This window comes from Erythrolamprus reginae, unplaced genomic scaffold (assembly GCF_031021105.1).
Source record: "Erythrolamprus reginae isolate rEryReg1 unplaced genomic scaffold, rEryReg1.hap1 H_35, whole genome shotgun sequence".
Taxonomy (NCBI): Eukaryota; Metazoa; Chordata; class Lepidosauria; order Squamata; family Dipsadidae; genus Erythrolamprus; species Erythrolamprus reginae.
The window spans coordinates 98792-126103 of NW_027248490.1; the positions used below are offsets into that span (position 1 = coordinate 98792).

At 40.4% G+C, this 27312-nt stretch overlaps 1 protein-coding gene across 5 annotated transcripts in view; it reads left to right on the forward strand.

Annotated features, from left to right (window-relative positions):
- The first annotated feature begins 265 nt into the window (after positions 1-265).
- LOC139155631 (serine/threonine-protein kinase Nek7) overlaps positions 266-27312 on the forward strand; it is an 84914-nt gene continuing 57867 nt past the window's right edge. For 2 of the 5 annotated variants that reach the window (XM_070730837.1, XM_070730841.1), the window contains exons 1-3: positions 266-361; positions 9472-9557; positions 16543-16683. In XM_070730837.1, coding sequence (XP_070586938.1) covers positions 9501-9557; positions 16543-16683 — 198 coding nt within the window. In that variant the 5' untranslated portion in view covers positions 266-361; positions 9472-9500. Of the gene's footprint in view, positions 443-586; positions 811-9471; positions 9558-16542; positions 16684-27312 lie in introns of those variants that run through there. The other 3 variants (XM_070730838.1, XM_070730840.1, XM_070730839.1) reach the window with 3 other exon arrangements.

Sequence of the window (27312 nt, forward strand, 5' to 3'; positions counted from 1 at the left end):
TAACAATAATAAATAAATAAAAATATTATTATTGTTATTAACAACAACAATAATAAAGCGCAAGGCAGGGCGGCTACAATCTCTGAGCGGGTCTTTTTCAGAGAAAAAAAAAACCAAAGTTCGGTTCTCCACACGAAGAACTTTCTGGCCTCGAAACCGTAGCCGCCAATTCGGGGCCGGGGAATTTTTAGCCCGCCCTCCCCTCGGCCACCTCCATTGCCCCTCCCCAAACACCACTCCGGGCCGACCCAGCGCGCGAGTTCCCGGGCATCCCGTGACGCGTGCGCTCTCGCTGAGCCTCCCCGACTCCTCCCTCCGCGACTCGTTTCCCCCGCCGGCGTCCTTCGCCGCTCTTCGGGCGGTAGGTAGTAGCCGTTCTACTCGCTTGCTGTTTTGTGAGACGGTGGCCCGGCTTTCCTGGGCTCACGTGAGGGGCCGGTGGGTAGGTCTGGGGGGACCGGTTCTCTTTCTGGCTGGGAAAGCGGCTCGCCTTCGCCTTTCGCTCGCCTCTCTTCCTTCTTTTCAAGCCCCTAGTGTCGCCAATGAGCAGCACTTCTTCAGAAAGGACTTCCTGCGAGAACGCAGCCGGCTGGGACGGTAGCTTGAAAAAGAGAGAGAAAGAGTGCCGGGCTGGGGTTGCTTTTGGGTTTTGCAAGCAAAACGAGAACGGGCAGCCGGTTGACAATTATTATTAAGTATTACGTAGCTAGTAAATAAAAGTGGGTAGGAAAGCACGCGAAAGGGGTATCCTTCCCCAGATTTGCTGGAGGCGGCGTCCGCGATTGACTTTGCGTGGAAGCGGAGTTTCTGGTAGGCATCCCCAGTCCGAATTGGGTGCTTGTTCCCCATCCTGGTTTGAAGGCAAAGCGTAGGCCTTAGGGCCGCAGGTCGGTTTCGGTATTGAACCCAGCCTTATTGGGATGAGGCTAGTAGAGAGATGGGTTTGTTTTGTTTTTTTCCTCGAATATGGTGCCAGATTTTGCAAGCCTAGATTTGTTTATCCAGGAACGAATCCCACTGAAGTCCATGGGAATTTGACTTCTAGAGTGCTAGGGAAGCGCTGCACTAAAAAACCCCCACAAACACACACACACACAAAGTATGTTGTGTAGAATTGCCAACGAATCCAAAATACTCTGCACAAAAAAATAAAGGGAACACTTAAAAAACAGAATATAACTTCAAGTAAATCAAACTTCTGTGAAATCAAACTGTCCACTTAGGAAGCAAGACTGATTGACAATCAGTGATTGACAATGCAGTTGTGCAAATGGAATAGTTGTGCAAATGAAATATTCCATGAGAATATTTCATTCAGATCTAGGATGTGTTATTTGAGTGTTCTCTTTATTTTTTTTTGAACAGTTTAGTTTGTGCTTTGTCAAAAATAGGATGTGGGGGAGAGAGGAAGAGAAGGAGAAAACTTCCTTTGTTAGTTAAACCTCTTAATAAAATTCTCAGGCCCTTTACTACAGGAATTAAAAGGTGACATTCATGATTAAATTCCCTGGGGTATTAAATTGGTCAGTGGGTGTTGATCAGCTGAACTACATTTGAAGAATATATATTGCTTCTAAAGGTATTTTCAAGGGAGAGTTTTAAGTTTTAAAGGCTCCGTAGCAGAAATTACTACTCATCTCCCCCTCCCCTTACAAATATATATATTATTCAGTTTGGATTGAGGTAGAATGACTTAGTAAATGGCTGGAGAAGTGCCTAGCATTGCTTGAAATTGCTTCTGTTTAGAGTAAGTAAGAAAGGAGGCCAGTATTTTGCTGACTTCTGGCTCATTAACACTAGAATTTATCCAGTCCTGCCTTTCTTTTGTCTGAGCTAATTGAACTATTAGCTAAAACAAATTTTGGAGAGATTAATTATTACCCCAACAAGTGCTGACAGATACCAGTCTTGTTGGAAGAAACAAATAATAGATGACATGGTTCACTGTAGTAGATTTGCCTCCCACACCCCCAGTAATGCTATTTAATTTAAACCTGGAAAGACGTCAAGCAGAAAATTTTAGGTTTTGTTTTACCAAAACAAACTCAAAACCATTTTTCATTTCTGCTACAATATTAACAGAACTCAGTTTTACAATCCTCCAGTATTTGTATCGTTTATTGGTTTTGTCTCACAGAAGGACCTTTATATGAACACATTTGGGTGCTCTTAACTGAATGGTCCTGATAGAAAGATACAATGGTATTCCTTATGAAAAGCTTTGGTGTCTCTGCTCAGACTTTGAAATTGAGACAGTAGCACACCTGCTTCTGAAATACCATATCTATCATTTTTGGAGGGCAGAGTTAATCTCCCTCTAATTACAACTATCCAGGCTGCTCTCATATGACAGTTACATGCTATATGCAACTACAGAATTGGGAGATGTATAAAATGATTGCTGATGTTTTTACCATCATATCCATTAGAAGTTTCTGGACTTGATTTGTATACCGGAGGCATGAATAATGTTTTCTTTTTGAAATTGGATGGAATATAATTTATTTTTCACTTCTGTTTGGTGTATAACCATATATTTTAATAAAGTTTCTCTGTCTCTAAAAGTCCGTATTAATAATCAAATTCTTTTAGATTGTAGAACATTCTGAAATGTGTTCTGAGAGTTGTTTTTCATCACATCAAGTTCAAACAAGACCTCCTTCTCTCTCTCTCTCTCTCTCACACACACACTCCCTCTCTCTCTCCTCCTCTCCCCCTCTCCCTCTCCCTGTACAGAAGATAATTTGGTTTAATTCAGTGAAAATGAATGGGTTTTTAAAAAAATAAACTTATTGAACATACTACAGGGAAAATGGATAGTGTCTTCAAGGGAAATGTTATCATAATATCTAACCTTTCTAAGAAAACCCAGGATTCTTTAATATTGATTTCATATATCTCCCCCCCCCTCACACACACTGGTCTTAAGTGTAGAGGTTGTTATTAAGACATGTGCTGCTTGCATCAGTTACAATTATTTTAAAATTAAAAACAAAAGGAAATAACTACCGTGGAACAGTTTTCTGGTAACGTTTCAAGCACAATGCAAAGGCTTAGGGACCATTGTATGGAGAACCACCTAGTTTAAGAATTAAAAGGTGCAAATAGAGATGTTGGTGAAAAAATGTCTAGAAAAAATTATTTGTACTTTAATTCAAGGATCGACAAACCCAGGCGCCTGGTCGCCAGTGGCGCCTAGAAAATGTTGTCTGGCGCCTAGAAAATGTTGCCTGCTGTACTGTATGTATACAGCAGTGTTTTTCAACCGGTGTGCCGCGGCACACCAGTGTGCCGCGAGACATGGCCAGGTGTGCCGCGAGGTGGCTCCTGCAAGTGGGAGCTCCAGGGCTGAGGCTTCAGCCCTGGAGCTCCCACTTGCAGAAGCCGCCCCCCGGCTATTGCCCGCCGCCGCCGCTACCCGCGCACCCCAAAATACCCCCCCTGCGTGCCCTTTTCCATGGGCGCGCAGTCCCCATTCCCCTGCCTGCCTGGGGGGGGGGGCGGGGGCGGGGAGGCGCCGGCAGTAGAAGGCGCAGCCCCCGCCCGCCCGATCCGCTCCCTCTCCTCCTCTTCCGCTGAAAGAAACGCGCGGAAGCTGCCTGCTTGAGCCTCGCGTTGCTCCACCCCGCTTCATCCTGCTTGTCATCCTCCGTTGCCAGGAAAGCCGGGTTTGTTTTCCGTGAAAGCAGCGCGCCTTTTAACACGCTGCTTTCCTGCACCAGCGACGTTTGGCTGCCGGGGGGGCGGGGAGGAGAAAATCCTCCCCCCCCAGGAGCAGCAAAAGCCTAAGCGGTGGGGTGCGCCGTTTGCCTTCCGGCTCAGTCGCAGAGGCTTTTGCTGCTTGTGGAGGGGGGGGGGTTGGCGGTGCCGATGCCAAATGCTTTCCCTCCGCGGTGGGGGGTGCAGGGCAGGCGCAGTCAGCCCCAGGAGACAAAGATGGAATGAGAGAAAGGAAAGAGAGAGAAAGGGAGGGAGAGAAAGAAAAAGTGAGAGATAGAAAGGATAGAGAGAAAGGGAATGAGAGAAAGGAAAGAGAGAGAAAGAGAGGGGGAGAAGGAAAGAGTGAGAGATAGAAAGGATAGAGAGAAAGAGGGAATGGAAAGAGAGAAAGGGAGGGAGAGAAGGAAAGAGTGAGAGATAGAAAGGATAGAGAGAAAGAGGGAATGAGAGAAAGGAAAGAGAGAGAGAGAGAGAAAATAAGAGAGAGAGAGCAACAGAGAGAGAAAGAACAAGAGAGAGAAAGCATGAGAGAGAGAAAGAACAAGAGAGAGAGAGAAAATAAGAGAACAAGAGAGAGAAAAAGATAGCAAGAGAGAGAGAAAGCAAGACAGATAGGGAGAGGAAAGGAGAGTGAGAGAAATGAGAACAAAAAGGGGAGAAAAAAGGAGAAATGAGAAAATGATTGAGGCAGAGAATGAGAGGAGAGTGAAACAAAAGAGAGAGAGAGGTGATTCTTGAAGCATATGGTAAAAAGCACCCAAATAATAAGAAAACCCCCCCAGCCCACACCTGTTTTTGAAAAGGATAAAAGAGAAAAAAACCCCAGCCCTCAACTGGTTTTGGAAATGGTTGGAGTGTGTATACATACACACACATAAGGGGGGGAGAGAGACAGGGATGGAAAAAGAGGAGAAGTGAGAGGGAGAAGGAATGAGGGAAAAAGGGAGGAAGAGAGAGAAATGAGAAACACGAGAGAGAAAAGGGGGAAAGACAGGAGAAGTACCCAGAAATGAGACAGTGGTATAAATTTCAGGAGGGATGATTGATGATTGACTGTATTTATAAGGGGATGTTACATGGGATTGTATATATGAGGGGGTTATTTATGTATGTATGTATGTATGTATGTATGTATGTATGTATGTATGTATGTATTTATTATTTATTTATTTATTTATTAGATTTGTGTCATTTTGGTTGGTGGTGTGCCCCAGGATTTTGTAAATGTAAAAAATGTGCCGCGGCTCAAAAAAGGTTGAAAATCACTGGTATACAGTATATTTTTCCCGCCTTGTGTTTACGCCCAGAAATGGTACATCTTGGCTTCCGTAGCTCCGCCCATCAACCTCGGAGCGAGCTGCTTTCCCAGCGTCCCCTGCGCTTGCGTGCGTCTCTCCCTCCCCCCCTTGCCTCCATTCCGCCTCCTACTCGAACCCCTTCACTCCCCCCCACCGCACACAGACGCTCCGATCTTGGCCGCTCACCCGCCTTCGGAGAGAAGCGGAAGCCCCTCCCCTCCCGGCGTGAGGTTTTGTTCATTCCTCCTCCGGCTGCGTGCGTGGTGACTTCCGACCAGTAACCCCTCCTCCCCCCTCCCCCCCTCCCCCGCGTCCCCGGCCCGGTCTCCCTTTCCTTCTTCTCTGTTTCGGTTTCTGACTAACGGTCTCCCCTCGGATCCCGACGGGAGTACAGCAGAGCCGGCTCGGCGGAGCCAGGCCTGTGCCGGGGGGGAGGGGGTGAAAGCGATGTCAGGTGGAGACTCGGCAAAAAACCAAGTTTGCTTAAAAAAAATTCTGGCTCCTAAATTTTTTGGCTGGCTCCTAGATTCTGAACAACTTTGTCGACCCCTGCTTTAATTTACATTTTTATAACACCTTAAAAAGAAGCTTTCAGTCTTAAAAGTGCAAATATTATGTCAGTAATTCTACTATGTGACATTATTCTGTTGGATAGACTTTTTCAGTGTTTCTGCATCCAGTATATTTGAATTTCTGGCTTGACTTTAACAAGGAGCTGTAGAAATGTATTTCTGTTGTTACCATTCTTTGCAACATGTTTTTTATATCTTATATCCTCCACGGTGTTTTCACATTTAAAGTTACTTCAGATCTCAATAATACTATTGAGAAAAAAGTTATAGCTAATAAAATATACTCACATTTTCATTTTCATTTTACTCAGTCTTAGCTTCTTCTTGAATAAATGGATAATAAGGAATTATCTTTATGGGTTTTAAAATGTGCTTTTAAAAAATTGTCATTTCATGCCGCTGCTGGCAGAATGTTCTTATTGTTTGAACAGAACTCTCAAAACCTTCTCCAAACGATTCAGATGCCCATTTGGTAACAAGACTGGCAGGATAAAAACATTGTCACTGCCTTTTTTTCTTATTTGGGAAAAATATTTCCTCTTACTGCTTCCAATGGGAAGGAATATATTTGGACCAACTGTCAAGCTAATCTAAATGTTTAATGCCTTTGGGGGTTCTGGAAGTAGGAGAAATTGAAGAAATCCTGCTCCTCTGGGAACCTATCCACATGATTTAAATCTGGGCAAATCTGTAGTATATACTTAACCTTTTATTATTTTATAGTCACGTGCCTCAGGAAAAATTGCATGCAAATCTACAATCCTACATACACTTAGAAGTATATCATTGGCAGTACTAACTCACCCTTCTGGGATTTGCACAAGGAGGTTTACAGATTATCCTGGATTTACCTCAGAAAGTTTGTTAAGCAGAATTACATGTCTGCTTATTTTTGAGAGGATGTCATGTATTTATGAATAAGAATGAATAGACCAATTCTTATTTCTAGTATGTTTACAAGGCTTCTCTAGCAATATAAATGTTCTCCGGAACCTTTTCTCTCATTAATCTACACTCAGTACTCTATAATAATGACAAAGTAAAAACAATTTTAGAAACGTCTGTAAATTTATTAAGAAGAAAAAAAAATGGAAATACAGTGATACCTCATCTTACGAACTTAATTGGTTCCGGGACAAGGTTTGTAAGGTGAAAAGTTTGTAAGACAAAACAATGTTTCCCATAGGAATCAATGGAAAAGCGATTAATGCATGCAAGCCCCAAACTCACCCCTTTTGCCAGCCGAAGCGCCCATTGGGAAACCCCACCTCCGGACTTCCATGTTTTTGTGATGCTGCAGGGGAATCCTAGCAGGGCAAAAACGGGTGCTTCACTGGCAACGGAAGTCCAGAAGTGGGGTTTCCCATGGAGGAGCCTCAGGGGAATCCCAGCAGTGCAAAAATGGGCACTTCGCTGGCAACAGAAGTCTGGAGGCGGTGGCAGTGGCAGTGGCTTGGGTTTGTAAGGTGAAAATAGTTTGGAAGAAGAGGCAAAAAAATCTTAAACCTCAGGTTTGTATCTCGAAAAGTTTGTATGATGAGGGGTTTGTAAGATGAGTTATCACTGTACCACATTGGCATAAATATTCAGGCCCTTTGCAACAACACTTGAAATTTAGCTCAGGTGAATCCCATTTTTCTCTTGATAGTTGCTGACATGTTTCTACACCTTGATTGGAGTCAACCTACGGTAAATTAACTTGAACATGATTTAGAAAGAGACAACCTCTCTATAGAAGACCTCACAACTGACAATGCATTGCATATTGTAGCGAAGCAAAAGCTATGAGGTTAAAAGGAAATGCCTGCAGAGCTTAAGACAGGATTAGTCCAAGACACAGATATGGGGAAGGCTACAATTAAATTTATGCTGCATTGAGAACAGAGTGGCCTCCATAATTCTCAAATGGAAGAAATTTGGCACAATCAGGACTCTTCTACAAGCTGGTCATCCAGTCAAACTGAGCAATCAGGGAAGATGGTCTTTATTAGTAAGAGAGGTGACCAAGAACTCGATAGTCACTCTGACTGAGTTCCAGAATGCCTGTGTGGAGATGGGACAGAATTCTAGAAGGACAACCATCACTGCAGCCTGCCATTGACCTGGGCTTCATGGCAGTGTGGCTAGGCAGAAGCCTCTCCTCAGTGCAAAACACATGAAAGCCTGCTTAGAGTTTGCAAAAAAGCACCTGAAGGTCCTCTCAGACTGTGAGGAACAAGACTCTGTGGTCTAATGAAAACAAAATTGAACTTTTTGGTGTCAACTTTAAACATTATGTCTGGAGGAAACCAGGCACCGCCCATCTCCTGCCCAATATCATCCTAACAATGAAGTGTTGTGGCAGCATCATGCTTTGGGTTGTTTTTCAGCAGCAGGGACTGGGAGACTGGTCAGGGTTGAGGGGAAGCTGAATGGAGCAAATTACATATCCTCAATGAAAACCTATTCTATAACTCAGAACCTCAGACAGGGCCAAAGTTTCACTTTCCAATATGACAAGGATCCTAAGTACACAACAAAATTGACAAAATTAAGGGAGGGAGGAATACTTTCTGAATGCATTTTATTTATTTTACAAATAAATATAAAACTCTGGGCCGTTCACAGCAAATGGACATAAAATACAAATAAAACATAGTAAAAAACAGTACAAAACAATTTAAAATCCACGATGAACACCCAAACAGCTAAAAAAAACCCATGCATATCATTCCTGGTCAGATCTTGATGGTGTGCCATTAACTCAACCACAGGCCTGTTGGAAAAGCCAGAACATTATGGTTTTTCAGAAGGCCAGTAGAGTGAGGTCAGTCCGGATCTTGGAAGGTAGATGATTCCAAAGAACCGGAGCAGCCACAAAGTGGGCCCTCCCCCATGGGCCGGCCAGCCGACACTGTTTACCTGACGGGACCCAGAGAAGGCCAACCCTGTGGCCTCTTATCGGTTGCTGGGAGCTATGTGGTAGGAGGCGGTCTTGAAGATAGTTTGTCCCTAAGCCATGTAGGGCTTTAAATGTAATAACCAACACCTTGAATTGGGTCCCGAGACCAATTGGAAGCTAGTTCAGACCATGGAGAATTGGTACAGAATTGGTACCACAGTGCACCCACAACAGCTCACGTGGCTGCTTTCTGGATCAGCTGCAGTCTCAGAATGCTCTTCAAGGGTAGCCCCATGTAGAATGCATTGCAATAATCCAAGCGTGAGGTGATAAGTGCATGAATGACCATGAGAAGAGCCTCTTGATCCAGGTATGGTTGTAATTGGTGCACTAGATGAACCTGTGCAAAGGTCCTCCTGGCCACAGCTCTCAGGTGATGATCTAATCCTAGCTGTGGATCTAGGAGGACACCCAAATTGAGAACCTGTTCTGAGTGCGGTAATTCCACACGCCTCCTGAACCAAAGATGGACAATTGCTGTAATTTTTCAGTGCCCATAGCCATTCGGTCTTGTCAGGGTTAAGTCTGAGCCTGTTAACTGTATGTATGTTGTAATATTGTATGTATAGCACAATGTTGGTTTCATCATTGTGATAAATGTCTTGGATCCTTCAGATGTCTCTGTAGTTCCAAAAAGATTATGTAGATGATATTGTGAGCCACCAGCTTTCATCTGTAGAAAATAAAATGAAATGAAAAGGGCACAGATATTTAAATACAAACTTGGGCTAAAGGTTACATGCAAAATAAGATCAATTGATGTTTCTTTGGCTGACTGAACGTGCTCTTCCTGTATGTAAATACATTAACTTCACTATTTTTTCTGTGGTTTCTTCTTTTATCAGTACTACGATTATAATCTTTTGCTCCTTAACCCTGTAAAGTGTTTCAGAAAAATGCAAATAAAAATCTGTTTTCATTGTATTCTGTTTTAATGCAGGTTATTCAAAAGGATTGTGATTTGAAATAATGGATGAACAATCACAAGGTCTGCCAGGTCCTCCTGTGTCTCAGTTTCAACCACAGGTAAAGTAATCTAGATAACCTAGTACTGTACAAGCAGGTAGTCAGAAATACATTAATATTAAAAGAACTGTTATCATATAGACTAAAAGGTAGTTTGAATGCCAATGATATCATCTATTCCAGAATCTGTTTCTGATTCCCTTTTCTGGAATTAGTGGAAACATGAATGGGAAACATGGACAGGAATGAAATGGGGTAATGAAGAACACTAAAAAAATAATAAGAAGAAGAAAGGAAAGAAAGGAAAGAAAAACTGAAGCCTTAAAATTGTAATTCATCTAATACAGATATCCCTGAAAAGATTATATAACTAAAACTGATCATAAAAAAAGTATAACTTTTGATATATTTCTATTTTTTGAAACCAAATTTAAATAATTCTCCTGAAACTAGCAATCATCTTAAAAGAAGTGACACAGATTTTACATTTTCAAGATGTATATACTTACCTTAAAATCAAATCTGATGCTATATTCTTTTATTTTTTATTTTGGATGAAAATTTAAGTTGCAATTGCAATTAATTTCTTTGGCTGTAGTGGCTTTATCTATACTCGAGTTCCAGCAAGATGGTTCTCAGCAAGAGAGGAACATTCTGTAAATATATCACAGTTGTCCAAGGCCATTAAGGCCATTAAGGGAGGTGAGGTTGTTGAGAGCTGCCCAGATTTGTGTTTAAATTAGTGTTAAGTTTATTTGGAAGGACAGTAGGAAAAACAGTCAGTTGGGAAAATACACAAGTCCCTGATAACTTTACATTATAATAGACTTTCTATCTGTTGGTGACAATTCATTCTTGTCTGCAGTAAAGATTCTCAGCTAGCTGAGCATTGATGAGTATTCTACCAAATTAAGCTGAGAAATTGTAGTGAAATTACACACCCGGAGATTGATGATTTTCAGATCAATCTGCTGCCCTGTTTAGGGTGACCCGCTCTCTTCTAAATCAGGGGAGAGTTGGGCAGCCCTTGCAGGGCAGTGCCAAGGACTTTAATGCATTTTTCGCTGATAAAATCACTAAGATGGACCTTGACTCCAATTGGACTGCAGTGTTGGCTGACCACCTGTCTGGGAGGAGTTTGACCTGGTGACACCTGATGAAGTGGACAAGGCCATTGGAGCTGTGAGTTCCGCCACCTGTTTACTGGATTCGTGTCCTTCTGGTTGGTTTCGGCCAGCAGGGAGGTGACACGCAGCTAGGTCCAGGAGATTGTCAATGCTTCTTTGAGGATGGGGGTCCTTCCCGGCTCCCTACAAGGAAGCACTTGTGCACCCCCTCCTCAAGAAGCTTTCCCTGGACCCAGACATACTTAATAATACCATCCAGTCTCCCGACTTCCCTTTATGGGGAAGGTTGTCGAGAAGGTGATGGTGCTCCAGCTCCAGCGGTCCTTGGAAGAAGCCGGTTATCTAGGCCCTCGGGAGTCAGGATTCAGGCCCGGCTACAGCATGGAAACTGCTTTGGTCACGCTGATGGATGATCTCTGGCGGGCCTGGGACAGGAGTTTATCCTCTGTTCTGGTGCTTCTTGACCTCAGCGGCTTTCAATACCATCGACCATGGTATCCTTGTGTGTTGGCTGGATGGGTTGGGAGTGGGGGTCACTGTTCTTCAGTGGTTCTCCTACCTCTCTGGCCGGTTGCAGTCAGTGTTAGTGGGGGGTCAGAGGTTGACCTCAAGGTTTCTCCCTTGTGGGGTGCCTCAGAGGTCAGTCCTCTCCCCCCTACTATTTAATATCTACATGAAATCACTGGGTAAGGACATTCAAGGGCATGGGGTGATGTGTCATCAGTACGCTGATGACACCCAGCTGTACATTTCCACCCCATGTCCAGTTGGCAAAGCAGTGGAAGTGATGTGCCGGTGCCTGGAGGCTGTTAGGGCCTGACAAGATGGAGTGGCTGTGGGTTTTGCCTCCAAGGACAATTCCATTAGTCCGTCCATTACCCTGGAGTGGGGATTATTGACCCCTTCGGAGAGGGTTCGCAACTTGGGTATTCTCCTCGATCCACAGCTAACATTGGAACACCATCTCTCGGCTGTGGCAAGGAGGGCGTTTGCCCAGGTTCGCCTGGTGCACCAGTTGCAGCCCTATTTGGACAGGGAGTCTCTGCTCATGGTCACTCATGCCCTCATCACCTTGAGGTTCGCCTTTTCCGGGTCCCGTCTACTAAACAATGTCATCTGGTGGGACCTAGGGGAGCCTTCTCTGTGGTGGCCCTGGCCCTCTGGAATCAACTCCCCCTGGAGATTCGAACTGCCCCCACCCTCCTCCCCTTCAGCAAGATGTTGAAGACCCATTTATGTCACCAGGCATGGGGGGATTGATGCCCCCCTTCTGACTAGTAGGACTTGAGTGTGGTGCGATTGTGTAGCTTGCCTGTTTTTTAATTATAGTGGGTTTCTTAACTTTGTCTTTTAACATTAGATTTGTATTGCATTGCTATTGTTGTGAGCTGCTCCAAGTCTTCGGAGAGGGGGGGCATACTAATCTAAATAATAATAACAATAACAATAACAGTAATAATAATAATAATAATAATAATAATAATAATAATAATAATAATAAATATCTGTAAAGCTAACAGTTTATCCCTGGAAGAACCAGGTTATGGAGAAAGGGGATTTTTGCTATAATGGTGTTTTGCTATAAAACATTAAAACATTAAATCACAATTTATACAACCCAATGTGTATCCTTTCTATTTCAGTTTTAATTTTTTTTAAGGAAAAATCCTTCAACATATTCCTATAGCTATACCTAGTGTCTATTGCTTATCTATTAAAGTGGATAGGAATAAATTTTGTTACTTGCAATCAAATGTGTATTTTTTTTATCAAAAGTATTTTTATTTCTAGTGATAAGTTCCCATGTTAGTATTCATCCAAGCTCCAGAATAGCTTCTAACCTTCATGAGTATTGTGTTTTGAGAAGAATAGAAATGCGCAAATGGGTTAAAGTTGTTCAACGTAATGTCAAAAAAAATATTTTTTTTAACCTTCAGGTTGTGCTTCCAAGTGAGAGTATTTCTGCCAGCACCCTACCCTCATGAAAATTTTATTTATTTTTTTAACAATCTTAGCTTCAAGAGTATATCTTCTGTTTTGAACAGGACAATTCTTTAAAGTGCTTCAGGACTGGGGAAGATAAATGCAATGATAGAAAAAGTAGCTTAATATACAGTTGCAATCAGTCTCTGGAAGGGGAGAGTGTGATTAAACTTCTGCATGTGATGATATGGCCTTGTGGCTTTTGCTGCAGAGCAAAATGCTAAATCATAAATTTGAAGCTTGTCCTTGCTTTCTGATTTGTGACAGGCTTTGCGTCAGACAGATGTTGGCACCTTAGCTGACTGAAAAAAGACCTGTATCGTGCTTGAATAATACCAGAGATAAAAATAAAGAATATAAAGAATGAGAGCAGCAAAAATAGTGTAATGAGGAGAAAGGCAGTGTGCAAGGTGATTTTTAGATAATGTGCTAATATAACTGGTATCCCTTCAGTGTTTTTTTTCATAGTCCCAAGGGAAACTCTTTTCCATTGTCCTAGAGGAGAAAATGTACTATGTTAGGTCCCCAGAACATTAAGCCAGTACAAAATAGTGCAGCTATAAATAATTGAAAGTAATAGTTAACAAAGCAAAGTTGTTCTTGGATTTTGGAAATCATTAGCAAGAATGTGCTTCTTTTTCTCTCTTTGCAAGCATCATTTTCAAAGATTCATAAAAGTGTTTGGCCATGCTATTGTTGAGGAATGGTCCGCCATTGTGGTGGAATGCAACCATTTAATTAAAATGTTGAAATCTGGTCTATAGCTGCAGTTCTTTAGTAAGGAGTCGAAAGGCTGTTGACAGGCACCAAATTCAACAAAGTAGTCGAATTTGGACTGAAAATGCATTTTATATAGTGGTTATGTTCCTCTCTATAAGTAGAGTGTGAAAATGTGTGCTGCTTGTTATGCGGTGGATGCTTGTTTGATTACACTTTGGATGGCATTTTGCAAAGTTTTTGTCTCTTTTGTGGCCATTGTGTACAGTGCCAAGCAAATCATACTGTATTCTGACAAAGGAAAGGAGGAAAGAATTGATGTCAAAAAAGGCACGGAGAATGAGAGTCTGTTCTTGTATTTGTCATCTCACAAACTATGGATTTATTTTGAACACAGGAATGAGTTAAAATAGGTCATTTTAGTTCAGTACATGAGTTTCTGCTTTATTTGGGGGAAAAAATCAAAATCCTCTTGTTAGATACTATAGAACATCCTGCCATTTTTTTTTTAAAAGCCTGATTGCAATGCAGTCTAATCGTTGCTGTATAATATGTTCTCTGACCAACTGATGGCCCTATTATTATCCATGAGTTTATTCCTTTTCCAAATTCCTTTATGTGTGGGAGGGAGTCCCCCTATATAGTTGGAGATGTGCAGCTATGTTGCTTCTCATGTCAGGTCTCTGTGTCTGAATTGTATGACAGAACAAGGGAGCAGATGAGACAAGCTGTCAGTCAGCCACACTGCCCTTTGAAGGAAGACCACTGGGGTTGGGTGGGCAGAGAAGATGCTGCAAATGGGCTGTGAAGTTTACATACAGTGCCCACTGTTAAACAGATTACCTCTAATGAAGTGTCTAATGCTCAGGCTATCTCAGTCTAATTCTCAGTGACAGTTCATCTCAACTGCCAAAAAAACCCCACCACCCTCTGGCCCTCTCTCGCCACTCTGGCCGCCAAACACAGAGAGGTGCCCGGTCTTAATAAAGCCAGACAGTGTGTGATCTGACATGCAAATGTAGGTCATTGCATATGTAAATGTGTGATTACAAACCTGCATGCCAAAACACATTAGGGAGACTTTGCTCTCAGCATGCGGCTGTCACACTGCCTTAGTAGTTCATGCTAATGTTTGTCAAGTTGCTGCGCAGACAGAGGATGCAATTCGCTATTCCAATTTTGAAATATATGCTGGTTAAACAACCACAGAAATGCTCCAAACTTAATGAAGCTACATCCCGTTTCTCTGTAGCATTTGAATAATAAGAGATAGCTCCACAACTTTGAATGTTTTTTTTCTCTCTAACTGCTAAGGCTGAACTCACTAAACCTGCAGAGACACTTGGAATATATTTTTTTCCTGAATTGGTACATTGCTATTCCTATCAAAGCAGCTCCATGTTTGGACTGTGCTTCATCTGGTGAATACTTTTGATTGTGGGGCTAAGCAACCGATGAATCAAAGGTCTAAGTTGATTTTTAGTAGCCGTTGAAATTTTATTAAAGGGAGTATTTTTGTTCCCAAATCATTTTGAATTGGCACACTTTTTTAAAAAAAGCAATTTAAACTCTAGAAATGAGAAAATTGTTGTTCTCCTCCAGATCTTTGTTGTCATTTCAGTTTGGCCTATTTTATTTAGTGGAGAAATCTGTAAAACTTCAATGTACAAACATTATACAGTATAACCGAACAGAGTACACTACCTTACTGATTCTCCTACCTTGTATATATAAAATGTCATCTATGTATTAATCAAGTGTGTGTCTGTTTAAATAGTAAATTAAAAGGACATCAATAATGGAAATGGAGGGAAACTAGATTCTAATGTTGTGCTTATCTTCTTGATCTTGTTTAAAGCAGTACAGTGAGAATGACTACATTGATCTGTTTTGTAATGTTTTCACAGATTTTAGTTCAGTACATATTCTTCCATATATTTATATAAGTAATGAGTTAAAGTTTTAGTTTTTCTCTTGAGTAATGAAACACTATGCTGAGTTTTATGTCTCCTTCATATTTTCTTCTTCTGCTGTAGTAGTCCAAAGGAATCTTGTCTTCTGAATATAAGACTTATATGAACATAGATGAACATAGAATATATGTATGTTTTCCTCTCAATTTACATGTTTGTGTGTATGTATGTGTATAATACACATACTGTACATCTAAGCCAGACCCATGTCTGGCATCCTCAGATATTTAGAAGCTCAGTTTCCACTAAGCCTATCCAACATGGCAGCATGAAGACCCAGATTATGGGGGCAATATGCTGGCTCTGTTAAAAAGTGCTATTGCTAACATGTTGTAAGCCGCCCTGAGTCTAAGGAGAAGGGCGGCATAAAAAAAATTGAATAAATAAATAAATAAATAAAATAAATAAATAAGCAAAGAATGCTAACTGAAAAGATCAAGAGGCATCTTCACCTTCCATGTTGTTCTTACGTGTGATGATACATTTTCATCAAATCAAAAAGTTAGATATGTCTTTAGAGGCATTTAATCAAACCCCTTGCTTAGTGCAGGAACCACTAGAATAATTTTTAAAATATGATGGCATAGCTTTGGTTTAAAGACCTCCAATTAATGAGAATATACTACTTCATATGGCACCTTTTTGTATTGGCTAACATTTTTTTTGCCAAATAATTGAGTAGCCTTATAACATAAATATGCTGAAAGCGACTGACTTGAGGTTACCTAGTGAACTCCACAATTGATTTGGAACTTGTACACCCTTTCCCTGCTTCCCTGTTCAAAACCGTAATCCTGGGCTCTCAGGACTTTGAAGACCAAAGCTAATTTCTTAAATTGTAACGGGAAGTCTGTTTTAAGTATCAAACCTTCCATTGTTGACACAGACGTGTTTATCAGTTTTAAAAAGATAGCTGAAATTGTAGCTCTTTAAGTAGGAAATTACTGACACTTAGAATTCATTTTTAAAATTAGATATATTACCTCAAGTTTGCATAATATTCCCATTTCTCAAGGGAGCATTTCAAACTCAGAACAAGCAATGCTTAGTGTTTTTCAAGTACCCACTTCAGGATAGCTGCCAATAAAGAGTATTTCCTTGTTCCTGCCACTACATTCAAGTTTATCTTTTCATGAATATCTCCTCCCACATTTATTTTTCTGGAGTTAATATTCAGAACACCTGGCTGAATTGAAGGTGAAAGAAAGTTTATTTAATTGTTTGTTTTTGTTTCTTGGACTGCAGAAAGCCTTACGACCTGACATGGGCTACAATACTTTAGCCAATTTTCGGATAGAGAAGAAGATTGGCCGTGGACAGTTTAGTGAAGTCTACAGAGCAACATGCTTGTTGGATGGTGTGCCAGTAGCTTTAAAAAAAGTGCAGGTAAGCATCTTTAGGAAATGACAAACATCTCTGTCAATTCTGATTTGGTTGCTTAAATATTATTTCATGTACACATTTAATTATTTTTTTCCAAACCTTATCAGTTAGACTCAGTTCTGATTGAAGAACTAGAAATGCTTCATAAACAGTAAAGAAATAAATTCATTTTAGGTTGCTGAAACAGTGTTGTGATAAATCATAAAACGATTATTAGCAAAGACTTTTCATTTTTAAGAAGCACTTAGGTTCTCAGCCTTAAATATGTTCCCATCTAACATTCATCAAATTTTTATAATGGAATTAACTAAAATTGCAGCATACTATGGAACTTTTCCAACTTTTATATGGCTTTTTTTTTGCAGCTGCCACACAAAAAAAGATACAGCTGCTTTAAAAGCTATGTCTGTGCTCCTGCTTGTTCAAAGCAAGAATCTGAAGCATTAGAGATGCCTAGAAATTATATCTCAACTCAACATCATGTACACCTGTTGTGAGAAATTCTACCTGCAATGAAAACATTTTATTACTCCTGTGTTCATTGTGGGGCAGGAGATGTCTAGTAAACTTGCTTTAATTTGCAGGTGCAGACTAAAGCAAATGAGGCAAGATTTGTTGAGAATCAATCTTAAGGTTGCTATAGCAGGTTCTTGCACTACCAAATATGTAGATAAATATGTCAGGAATTAAGCCTTTTCCCTAGATAAGAAGATTGAGTGGATATATAGATTAAGAGGGAAAACAAAAGTACAATCTCCCTTTCCACCTCCCCTTTCCAACTTTTAGGTTGCCTTTTTCACCCTTTCTACATAGTATTTACAAAGTATTGTCAGTATTTCTTTGGTTTTTTTTATATTAATTTTTTTCTAAGCCCCATGTGCTGTCATGTAACATATCATAATAGAATTTTGATAGGATTGTTATATAGCTTAATATCACTGTTTTTATAGGTCAGTTTATTTAACAAAGACTATTCACTTCTTAAATGGAATTGTTATCCCAATGCTCCTCAGGAAGTCTGTAGATCAATAGAGCGTTCTTAAGGCTGAATTCTTAATCATTTTTGGGTAGGTCATGTTTCAAAGTCTCTTTCTCCACTCCCTTCTTTTTAAAAAGTTGTCTAACCAAGTTAAATAAACCCTATTATTGAGATGTAACAGAAAATGGTGAAGAGGAGAAAGCAGGGTACAATAGTGTAACCATCCCATAAATGAGTCAAAAAGAGAACTGCCAAAGTAAACTCAGTGTTGTATGTTTGCTAAACTATTTTTAAGTTTAGGAGCTTAGCAGGATTGCCCAGTAACAGCAACAACAGAATTGCCCAGTAACAGCAACAACAACAATAAAAAGTTTTAAGATGTGTTACTCTCTGTACACTGTTTCAGTTTTTAGTATGCTTGGGAACTTCCTAGGAACTTCGCCAGAAACTGCCTTGTATATACCCTAGGAAATTTAGTGTTTTCTTCCATTTACTTCCATGTTTTTCTTAGATGGTGAAAACTAAGAGTTGCTTTTATCCTGGAGCAAGAATAATTATTATTTTTACATTGTCAGAGAATTGCCTCTTGAGTATTGCACTGATCTTAAGAAAGATAATCATAATTTCATAAAGTTATGGCAACTATATTACGGTTTTGTATTTCTAGCAATTCCAAGGTGTTTGCTACATCATTTTACATTCCTATTAGATTGTGCCACCTTCCTTAAAAAAACCCTAATTAACATTGTTTAATTTTAATACTTACATTGTTAAAGATTGGATTGTAACTTATACATTCTAATAAAAAGGCCATTGCTCTTTGAAATTAAGTACCTGTGACTAATTGCTTCCATCTAAGATGTTTCCAAAAGATCTATCTATAGATTAATTGATGTACATTCTATGTCTTCAAATGTTGAGATTTAAATTAGCTCATTGGATTAAAAGAAATAAATTCTGTATTTGAAAACCAACTTGATGATGTATTTTAGCCTCTTTAGCCTCTTAGCTACAGCACAATGTGTTGCTTCTTTGTCTAACTAATTTGCTAAATACCTAATGTATAAATATCAAGGATTCATCTTTTCATTCCCTGAAATAATGCCATGTTACTTTGCAATGTGAAGCTCCTAGATATCTTGTGTGGCTATTGTCCTCATATGTTCACCCTCATTTTTTTTTAAATAGAGACATTGCCAATTAACTTCTGTTATGCTCTTCCCTCCGTGCATTAGATTGTTTGGATGCTAATGCTGTCTGTATTTTATGCAGATACTAAAATTTGGAAATATCTACCTAATGTTATTATGAATATGCACTGGTGAAATGGATATCTGATTTGCCTCTAATTTGGTCAATATATTTGTTTTCATTTTAAAAAATATGAAGGTCATTCAGTAGCTCTAGCAGCATTTTCTTTGGAGTTTGCTGTTAAGAGCCTTGCATGGTAAAATATACACAAAAACTATCTCGAACAGGAAAATATCTGTATATAGTTTTATTATTTATTACCGTATTTTTCGCTCTATAAGACGCACCTGCTGATAAGACGCACCTAGATTTTAGAGGAGGAAAATAGAAAAAAAATATTTTGAGCCAAAAAGGGGAGAGGAAGAGAGGAAGGAGTGAAAGAAGGGAGTGAGGGAGGGAAGAAGGGAGGAAGGGAGGAAGGAAAAGGAAAGCAAGAAATGGAGGGAGGAAAGGAAGGAAGGAAGGAAAGAAAGAAAGAAAGAAAGAAAGAAAGGGGGAAGGGACAGGAACAGAGGAAGGAAGCAAGGAAACTTATGAAAGGGGAGAGTAAGAGAGGAAGGACTGAAGGGAGGGAGGGAAGAAGGTAGGAAGGAGAAAGAAAAGAAGAAATAGAGGAAGGGAAGGTAAAAGAGAGAAAGAAAAAGAGCAAGAAAGAAAGCAAGAAAGAGAGAAAGAAAGAAAATGAAAGAGAAATAAAAATAGAGAGGGGGAATGAAAGAAATGGAATGAGGGAAGGAAGGAGAGAAAGAAAGCAAGAGAAAGAAAAAAGAATGAAAGAGCAAGAGAGCAAGAGAGAAAAAGAAAGAAGGAAAGAAAGAAAGAAAGAAAGAAAGAAAGGCAACTTCAAAGAAAGGCTCACTGAGCATCTCTCACTCTCTCTCTCTTTCTATCCCTCTTTCTTTCTTTCTCTTCCTTTCTCTCTCTCCTCTTTCTTTATCTCCTCTCTCTCCCTCCCTCTCTCTTTCTCTCCCCCCTCTCTCCCCCTTTCCCTCTCTCTTTCTCTCTCTCTCTTGCTATCTCTCCCCCCTCTCCCACTCTCTTTCTCCCTCTCCCTCTCTTTCTCTCTCTCCCCCCCTCTTTCTCTCTCTTCTTCTCACTTTCTCTCTCTTGTTTCCTTTCTGTCTGGGCAGATGGCTGCCTTCTGCCTTGGGGCGCGATCCGCCCCCTCTCCTCCTCCGCCGCTTCCTGCCTTGGGCGAGCAATCCCGGAGTCCGGGACTGTGTGGCTTTGCGCCATGAAGAGGAAACGGCTCCGGCAGCAGGGAAAAGTCGGCTGTTTTCTCTTCATGGCGTAAAGCCACCCTGTCCCGGATTGCTCACCCAAGGCAGGGGGCGGCGGAGGAGGAGAGGGGGCGAATCGCGCCCCAAGGCAGAAGGCGGCGGCGGCGGAGGAGGAGAGGGGGCGAATCGCGCCCCAAGGCAGAAGGCAGCGACGTTGGAGAGGGGGCAGATTGCGCCCCAAGGCAGGAGGAGGCAGCAGAGGAGAGGAGGCAGATTGCGCCCAAACGCAGGAGGTGGCAGAGGAGGCGGTTCGGGCGGGCAATAGGGCAGCGTGGAGAAGCCCGCCCCCGCCCACCTCCCCGCGGGCTGGCAGGGGGATGGGGAGCACGCGCCCGTGGAAAAGGGCGCTCGGGTGTATTTGGGGGTGCACGCCTGCTCACGGGCGTAGCTTACGGGGAACGGTGGGCCAGGCAGCAGCTAGCCAGCCAGCCGGCGGGATGGCGCTTCCGAATTCGCAGCCTCCCCCCCCTCCCTGCCTGCATCTTCGCTCCATAAGACGAGGCTGATTTTTCATCCTACTTTGGGAGGAAAAAAACTGCGTCTTATGGAGCGAAAAATACGGTACATAGAATGCAGTATTGCAGGCTAATTCTGTTAAATTCTCACCAACTCAATTGGACTCAGCTTCCCATGCTTCTGAGGTCAGTAAAATGAGAACTGAGGTTGTTGGGGAAAATATTCTGATTCTGTAAACTCCTTAGAATGGGCTGTAAAGCATTAAGAAGCAGTATATAAATCTAAGTGCTATTGCTACTTTATTTATTTTGAATTGCTTGAATTATATATTCTGGTTATTTCTTATGAAGACCTTTTAAGATGTCAAAGTAAGCACATTTAAATAGTGGGTAGCCTCTACTAGTGCTGAGACTGTAGTTGTTAACATTCACAACATAACTAGGATTTCTGTAGCAGCCTTAAATTGTGGAAGTTCATGTTAAATAAATTAATAGTAACCGCTAATTAAAAGTTTGAAACTTTTCAGAATAACGAAAAACATTGTTTCAAATCCTGAGAGACCTCATTTGCAATTCATGTTAAAGTAGAACTACCATATGTAGGTTATAAAAATCCAAATTGACTACTAAATGACAATAAACGTATACAGAAAATTATTTTTGTAGCAGTCTAGAGTATGGTAGTTGTCAGGATTTGTGGATCTCAAATAGTGTAACCCTTAGGCCTTTTAAAATTATGAATTGATTAAATGATTAAACACAATTTTTAGATTTTTTTTAGTTTTTTCATTTTTTTTTAAAAAAATCAACTAATCAGTATTAAACTGAAAAAGGGAGAAATAAAGCTTACAATTTAAAAAAGAGATAGATGCTTGTCTGATTAAAAATTTCTCTATCTTTATATTGGACCATTATTGAAAGAATCTAGGTGTTGATAATTGTCCTTCTCAGCCCAATAATTGCACCTGTCTAGTAATATTTCTTTGTACTGTAATTGCTACTTTTTCTACTGTATTTGTAATACGGTAATAGGTAAATAAAAGCTATATTGAAACTATATATGTAACTGGGCTAGGTTTAGATCCAATTAAAATTTATATCCTGCAAAACACTAGACTCCAAATTAAACATATAATCTAATAACTCAAAATTCCCACTTTTAAACTATATATTTGTTTAATTATGCATTGTACAGAGGGAGATATCTGCTGTTCATCCAATAAGACAAGATTATCACAGAGCCCAAAATAAATCCCCTCTCAACTCTCTTTACTTTTCACTGCAAAAGTATTTCACTCTGACTAAGCCATTCCTCAAAATACTTTTTTCCTTTTTCTGAGTCTTTATTTGCTCCGGAAGCAGAACAGCAACGCAGAAACAAGAGCTGGAATTTAAGTTGGGTCACTTTATTTAAATTAATGTAACTTTAAATGTTGTAAACAAGTGAAACAAAAGGTCCTGCAGAGGCCAATCAAACGAATGGGCGGAAATAGCGTAAAAAACATTCCTTGGCAACTATGGGGCATAACTCCTTGCTGAACCAGGTGAAGGTAGCCACCTTAACCTGGATCCAAGCTACACCCTTAAAGCGTGTGGGAGGAGCTCACTCTCCAATCCCCTTCCGGAAATTGGATTAGATGAGTCCATGGGCATCCCCTGTCCAATCCCCGAGATTGTGCAAACCTATAGTTCCTAGTGAGGCAGCCCATCATCTTTGGAAAGATGCCCAAAAGGAGAACATGTAGTTGCTACCACTGCCCATTTCTGCCTCTAACCTGCCAACCCTAGTGACCAGGGGGAAAGCCAAATTGACCAAATATATGGCGAAAATAGCGCCTCACCCCCTAACCAGTCCATCCTTAATACTAGTGTGGAATAGGTGAAAAAACGGCTGCTACCCATGGGTGAGACTGCAAAAATTTTATATTTGGCCCTGAGGTGACCCCGTTAGGCACACTATAAGATAGAGGAGGGCAGGCGGGTGTTCGCTTCAGGATGGCCGGGCCAAAAAGGAGGAAGTCCCGGGACGCTGCCCCTTTTATAGGGTGCACCCAGGACTTCCCTCAATGCCCAGAAAAAGCTGACGATCTTGCCCGTCGGTGTGATCAGGGGCCGGCTACGCATGCACAAAAGTTGCATTTCCCAGCTCCAGGCGCAATCTTCGTCCAACGGTAAGAACCGCTGGCCATGCATTTCCTCTAGCTCATTAACTATTTTTTCCAAACAAACCTATATTAAATTAGTTTTTCACTCTGAATCGCTTCAGGAATCTAATAAGAATTAACTTTTTATATTTCACAAATTCCCGTGATCACATTATCTAGTGCCCAAGGATGTTATTATTAAAGTTTTATGGGCGTAGGTATTGTTATTTGACACTGGAGAGATAATGAAACAAATATTCAAGCATTAGATTTTCATCCTTTGCCTCCTTCATAGTTTTCAGAAAGTTTTAAGTCTGGCTTTTAAGTTTTAAATCTGGCTCCTCAGAGAGGGGCGGCATACAAATCCAATTAAATAAATAAACTGATGCAGAAAATTATAACAAAGGATACTTATTTTAAAGTTGTCAAGATTAACTTCAAAGTATTTGAAACTCCTTTATAGCTGATGAAGAGGCAAGAAAAATGAATGCATTGGGCTGGTCAGTAGGTTGGGATAGTTAGAATCTCTGGTGAAACTAAGAATATAATCTTATTAAAAATGTTTAATGGGATCTTCTACAGTTAATCAACTTCTCTCAAAATAGTAATCTGACCTTTGGAATTATTCCAATTTAATTTAATCGGTCCAAGTTGTTATGTGTTGCTTGGACAAACCTGAAACAAATTTTTTTGCTCAAAATTCTTTTCATTTCCACATGTCCAATGTGATCATTTTAGCTTTATTATTCAGTTTACTATTGCTAACATGCACCCATTTCTTACTTCTATCACATAGTACCCTCCTTTAAAGCTGATCAGTCAAAAATATTGAAAATAGCATAAGGGAAACAACAATTTGAATATGGTTTCAGTTTTTGAAAAATAATATTTTAAAAAATGTTTATGCTGAGTTTTTGAAAAATAATATTCTTCTGCTTCTCAGTTTTTATGAATATTTCTTAATGCATAAGACACAGTATATTGGTATTAGTCATCACTTGGTTACATTCTTCAAACAGTCTGTTTACTTTGTTCAAAATCCTAATATCCTAGCAACTTAACACATCGTAAGTTCTTCAACAGAAATTGGAGTGTTCTCTATGTGTTTGCTTTGGAGGCTAAACAAATTGCATTTAAGCACATGAAAGTAATTCATCTATTTTTCATCGTCAAAAATAAAGCCATGGTGGCTTGGAGATTAATTATAATTAAAAATGATTTGTGGTTTTACCAAAAATAATACTTCTCCCTCCCCAGTTGCTTGTAGTATAACAGTATAAGCATTCATTTGTGCTTTTAATCACTTCTAAATAGCTTTTACCCATGTTTGCTTTGGAACTGATTTGTATTAGGTATCCTAAAGGATGAGGAAGTTTCTCCAACTTTATGTAAAGAAACTCAGCCACAGAAATAAGAGCTCTCAGGTTCACAAAGCTGGAATCCAGTAAGACATTGAAGCTGCTGGAAAAAGTCAAAAGTGACCTGAAAGCAATGAAGAGGGCAAGTCCAGAGGCCAGAGCGATAGCCTAAAGTCATAATTGAAGTGACAGGCTGAATATAGTCATTCTGCAACCTCTAGAGAAGACACTGGGAAATAGATCCTCAGGAGAAGTTTCAAACCTTTCCTGCACCCCAGGCTGCTCAGCTGAGGCATAAAACTCCCATGCATGCAGCAAAGACAAGGTAACCCCATTATTTTCTGACAGTTCTGCTGTTATGAGGCAGATGAAAGTGATGAGTAGACAAGATTTAAACCCCCACAAAGTGGTTCTTGCTCTGCTGCTGAAGTTTCGCTAGGCCAGTGATTCCGAGCTTTTCATATAAGCCCTTCCAAGGGTCCCATTAAGATACAAATAAAACATTTTAATGAGAAGAATATATATATTTATAAAGGAATATTGTATTTTAATTTATTAAATACAGGAAGGTTTTAGAAGAGATGCAATACAGGTAACCCTTGACCACAATTGAGCCCAAAATTTATGTTGCTACGTGGGAAATTGGTTAAGTGAGTTTTTCCCCATTGTACCACTTTTCTTCCCATAATTGTTAAGTGAATTGCTGTAGTTGTTAAATTCGTAACACTGTTAAATGAATCTGGCTTTCCCCTTGACTTTGCTTCTCATGAGCCGGGACACTGCAATTGTCATAAATATGAACCAGCTGTCAAGTAGCCAATGTAAATTACATGACCATGAGGATCCTGCAATGGTCATAAGTGTGAAAAACGTTTTTTACAGTTTACAGAATCAGCATATTGCCTTCAATAATCTGGGTCCTCATCTTACCCAACCTTGGAAAGCTGGAAGGTTGAGTAATCCTTGAATTGGCCAGGATCAAACTGCTGGCAGTCAGCATAAATAGCCTGCAATACTGCATTCTAATCATTGTACCGCCAAGTTTCCTATCCTCCCAAATGATTCAAATAATCAGAGAGGTTAAACTTGTTTAAACTGCCTGAGGACTAGAAAAAGAGTGAGAAGAAGGGGACAAGTGCTCTCTTTTTGTGCTTGTTTTCTAATGACATTTTTATTTAATTTTTATTCTGCCTTGGTTTGATCAATGAGACCTTATTCAATACTTTTCCTATTTTCCTCACAACAACCCTGTGCTGTAGTTTGTTTGTTTATTCATTCATTCATTCATTCATTCATTCATTCATTCATTCATTCATTCATTCATTCATTCATTCAATTTTTATGCCGCCCTTCTCCTTAGACTCAGGGCGGCTCACAACATGTTAGCAATAGCACTTTCTAACAGAGCCAGCATATCGCCCCCACAATCCGGGTCCTCATTTTACCCACCTCGGAAGGATGGAAGGCTGAGTCAACAAGTTTGTGTTCAGAGAGAACAATTGGCTCAAAATCAATCAGCTATGCCTAGAAAAAGGATTAGAACAGTCTCCAAGCATCTAAAGAGATTCTAGTATCATTCATTGGCCTCAAATATATATATAGGGAGCCGAAGTAGTGCAGTGGTTAGAGTGCAGCACTATCGGCTACTTCACATGTTTGCTATCTGCAGTTGGGCAGTTCAAATCTCACCGGCCTAAAGTAGACTCAGCCTTCTATCCTTTCAGATTGCTGGGGGCAATATGCTGACTCTGTAAACTGCTTAGACTGGGCTGTAAAAGCACTATGAAGCAGTATATAAGTCTAAGTGCTATTTCTATTGCTATACAATCAATATATTGGTAACACCTCATCTTGACTTTGTGATTTTATAGAGTGGGGGGAGAACCAAATACAGAATGATTCCCATAATACCTCCAATGGTTAGACTTGTCCATTCAGAAAGGAGAAGAGCCATAAAATAGTGCTCCCAACTCCCAATATTGTCATGTGATCTAGAATGTCATGGTCAAAGCATTTGAAGAACACTGAGACAGTAAGACAAAGGTGGGGAATGCTCTTTCCACCTAGATCCCTTCATCCAAATCTCAAGTTGACCACGAAAACAACCAGTGCCATTTCTATCACCCTAAACTTTTGCCTGAATCCTGATGTATCCTTGCAATTGTATAACTTTTATCCCCAAAAACCTTCCCACTAAAGTGAAGGTTGAAGATAGGATGGTAGTTCAAAAGTCAAAATGGATTTGCTTAGGTCTCTTGAACAGTAGGTGGACTAGCAAATGCCTTCTTCAAAGCTGCCAAAACTGTTTCCTCCCTTAAAGCCATGTTGCCTATCACCTGGATTTAGCTATTTAGGCCTATAATTATCATCTTAATTAAGTAGGTGGGCAGAGGTTTAATCTATCTGTGACAGAGCCCACTCACAAAGAGGCCTGTCCATCTAATCAAATTAAAAGTCTCCCCCCCCCCCAACACTGGCTTCTACCTGGTTTTTTACTATTTTTCCCCTATGAAGTAGTCAGGCAAACAGTTGCAAGTTACACAAATCAGGTCTTTTCACCCAGCATTTCCTTAAGGGTTTAACAAGAATGGATTAATGAATAATTTCAGAAAGAAGAGGTTAAACTCATCCAGGATGGGTAGATAGCTTATGTGATTCCATAATCACCCCTTTAATGAGATCAAGCAGTTGGAAAGAAAATGTGTTGTACACATGGGATTGGGTGCAACAATAGCAGCAACCCCAACTTGTTCAGTCCCCGATCCAACCTCCGAACCATTCAACAACTTGTAGAATAGTAGTCCTCCCAACTCTTGGTCTCACAGCTTGCAATTTCTACTCCTGTCTTAGGGTTACGATTTTTAAGCACCAACCCCAAGGTCATGACTTTTTAAAGTAACACTTAAAACCTAGCCAAACAGAGCTAAGTGAATGCTGCTTTCTCATTAGCTTCTCAGGTTTTGGTGCATACACCAAGGCTGCCCTCTTGTGTTCAGCTTCATTGCAGATGAGATTAGATTTACCGTACTACAAAGAGACTGGGCGATCAAAAGCATTGATGTGAGCCTAGAGCACTCAGTATTTTGGATATCTGATTCAAAAAATAAAATAGAGTAGGTGACCTGAAATATAGAATGATGTCAATTTCTAATCTCTCTTACCTTA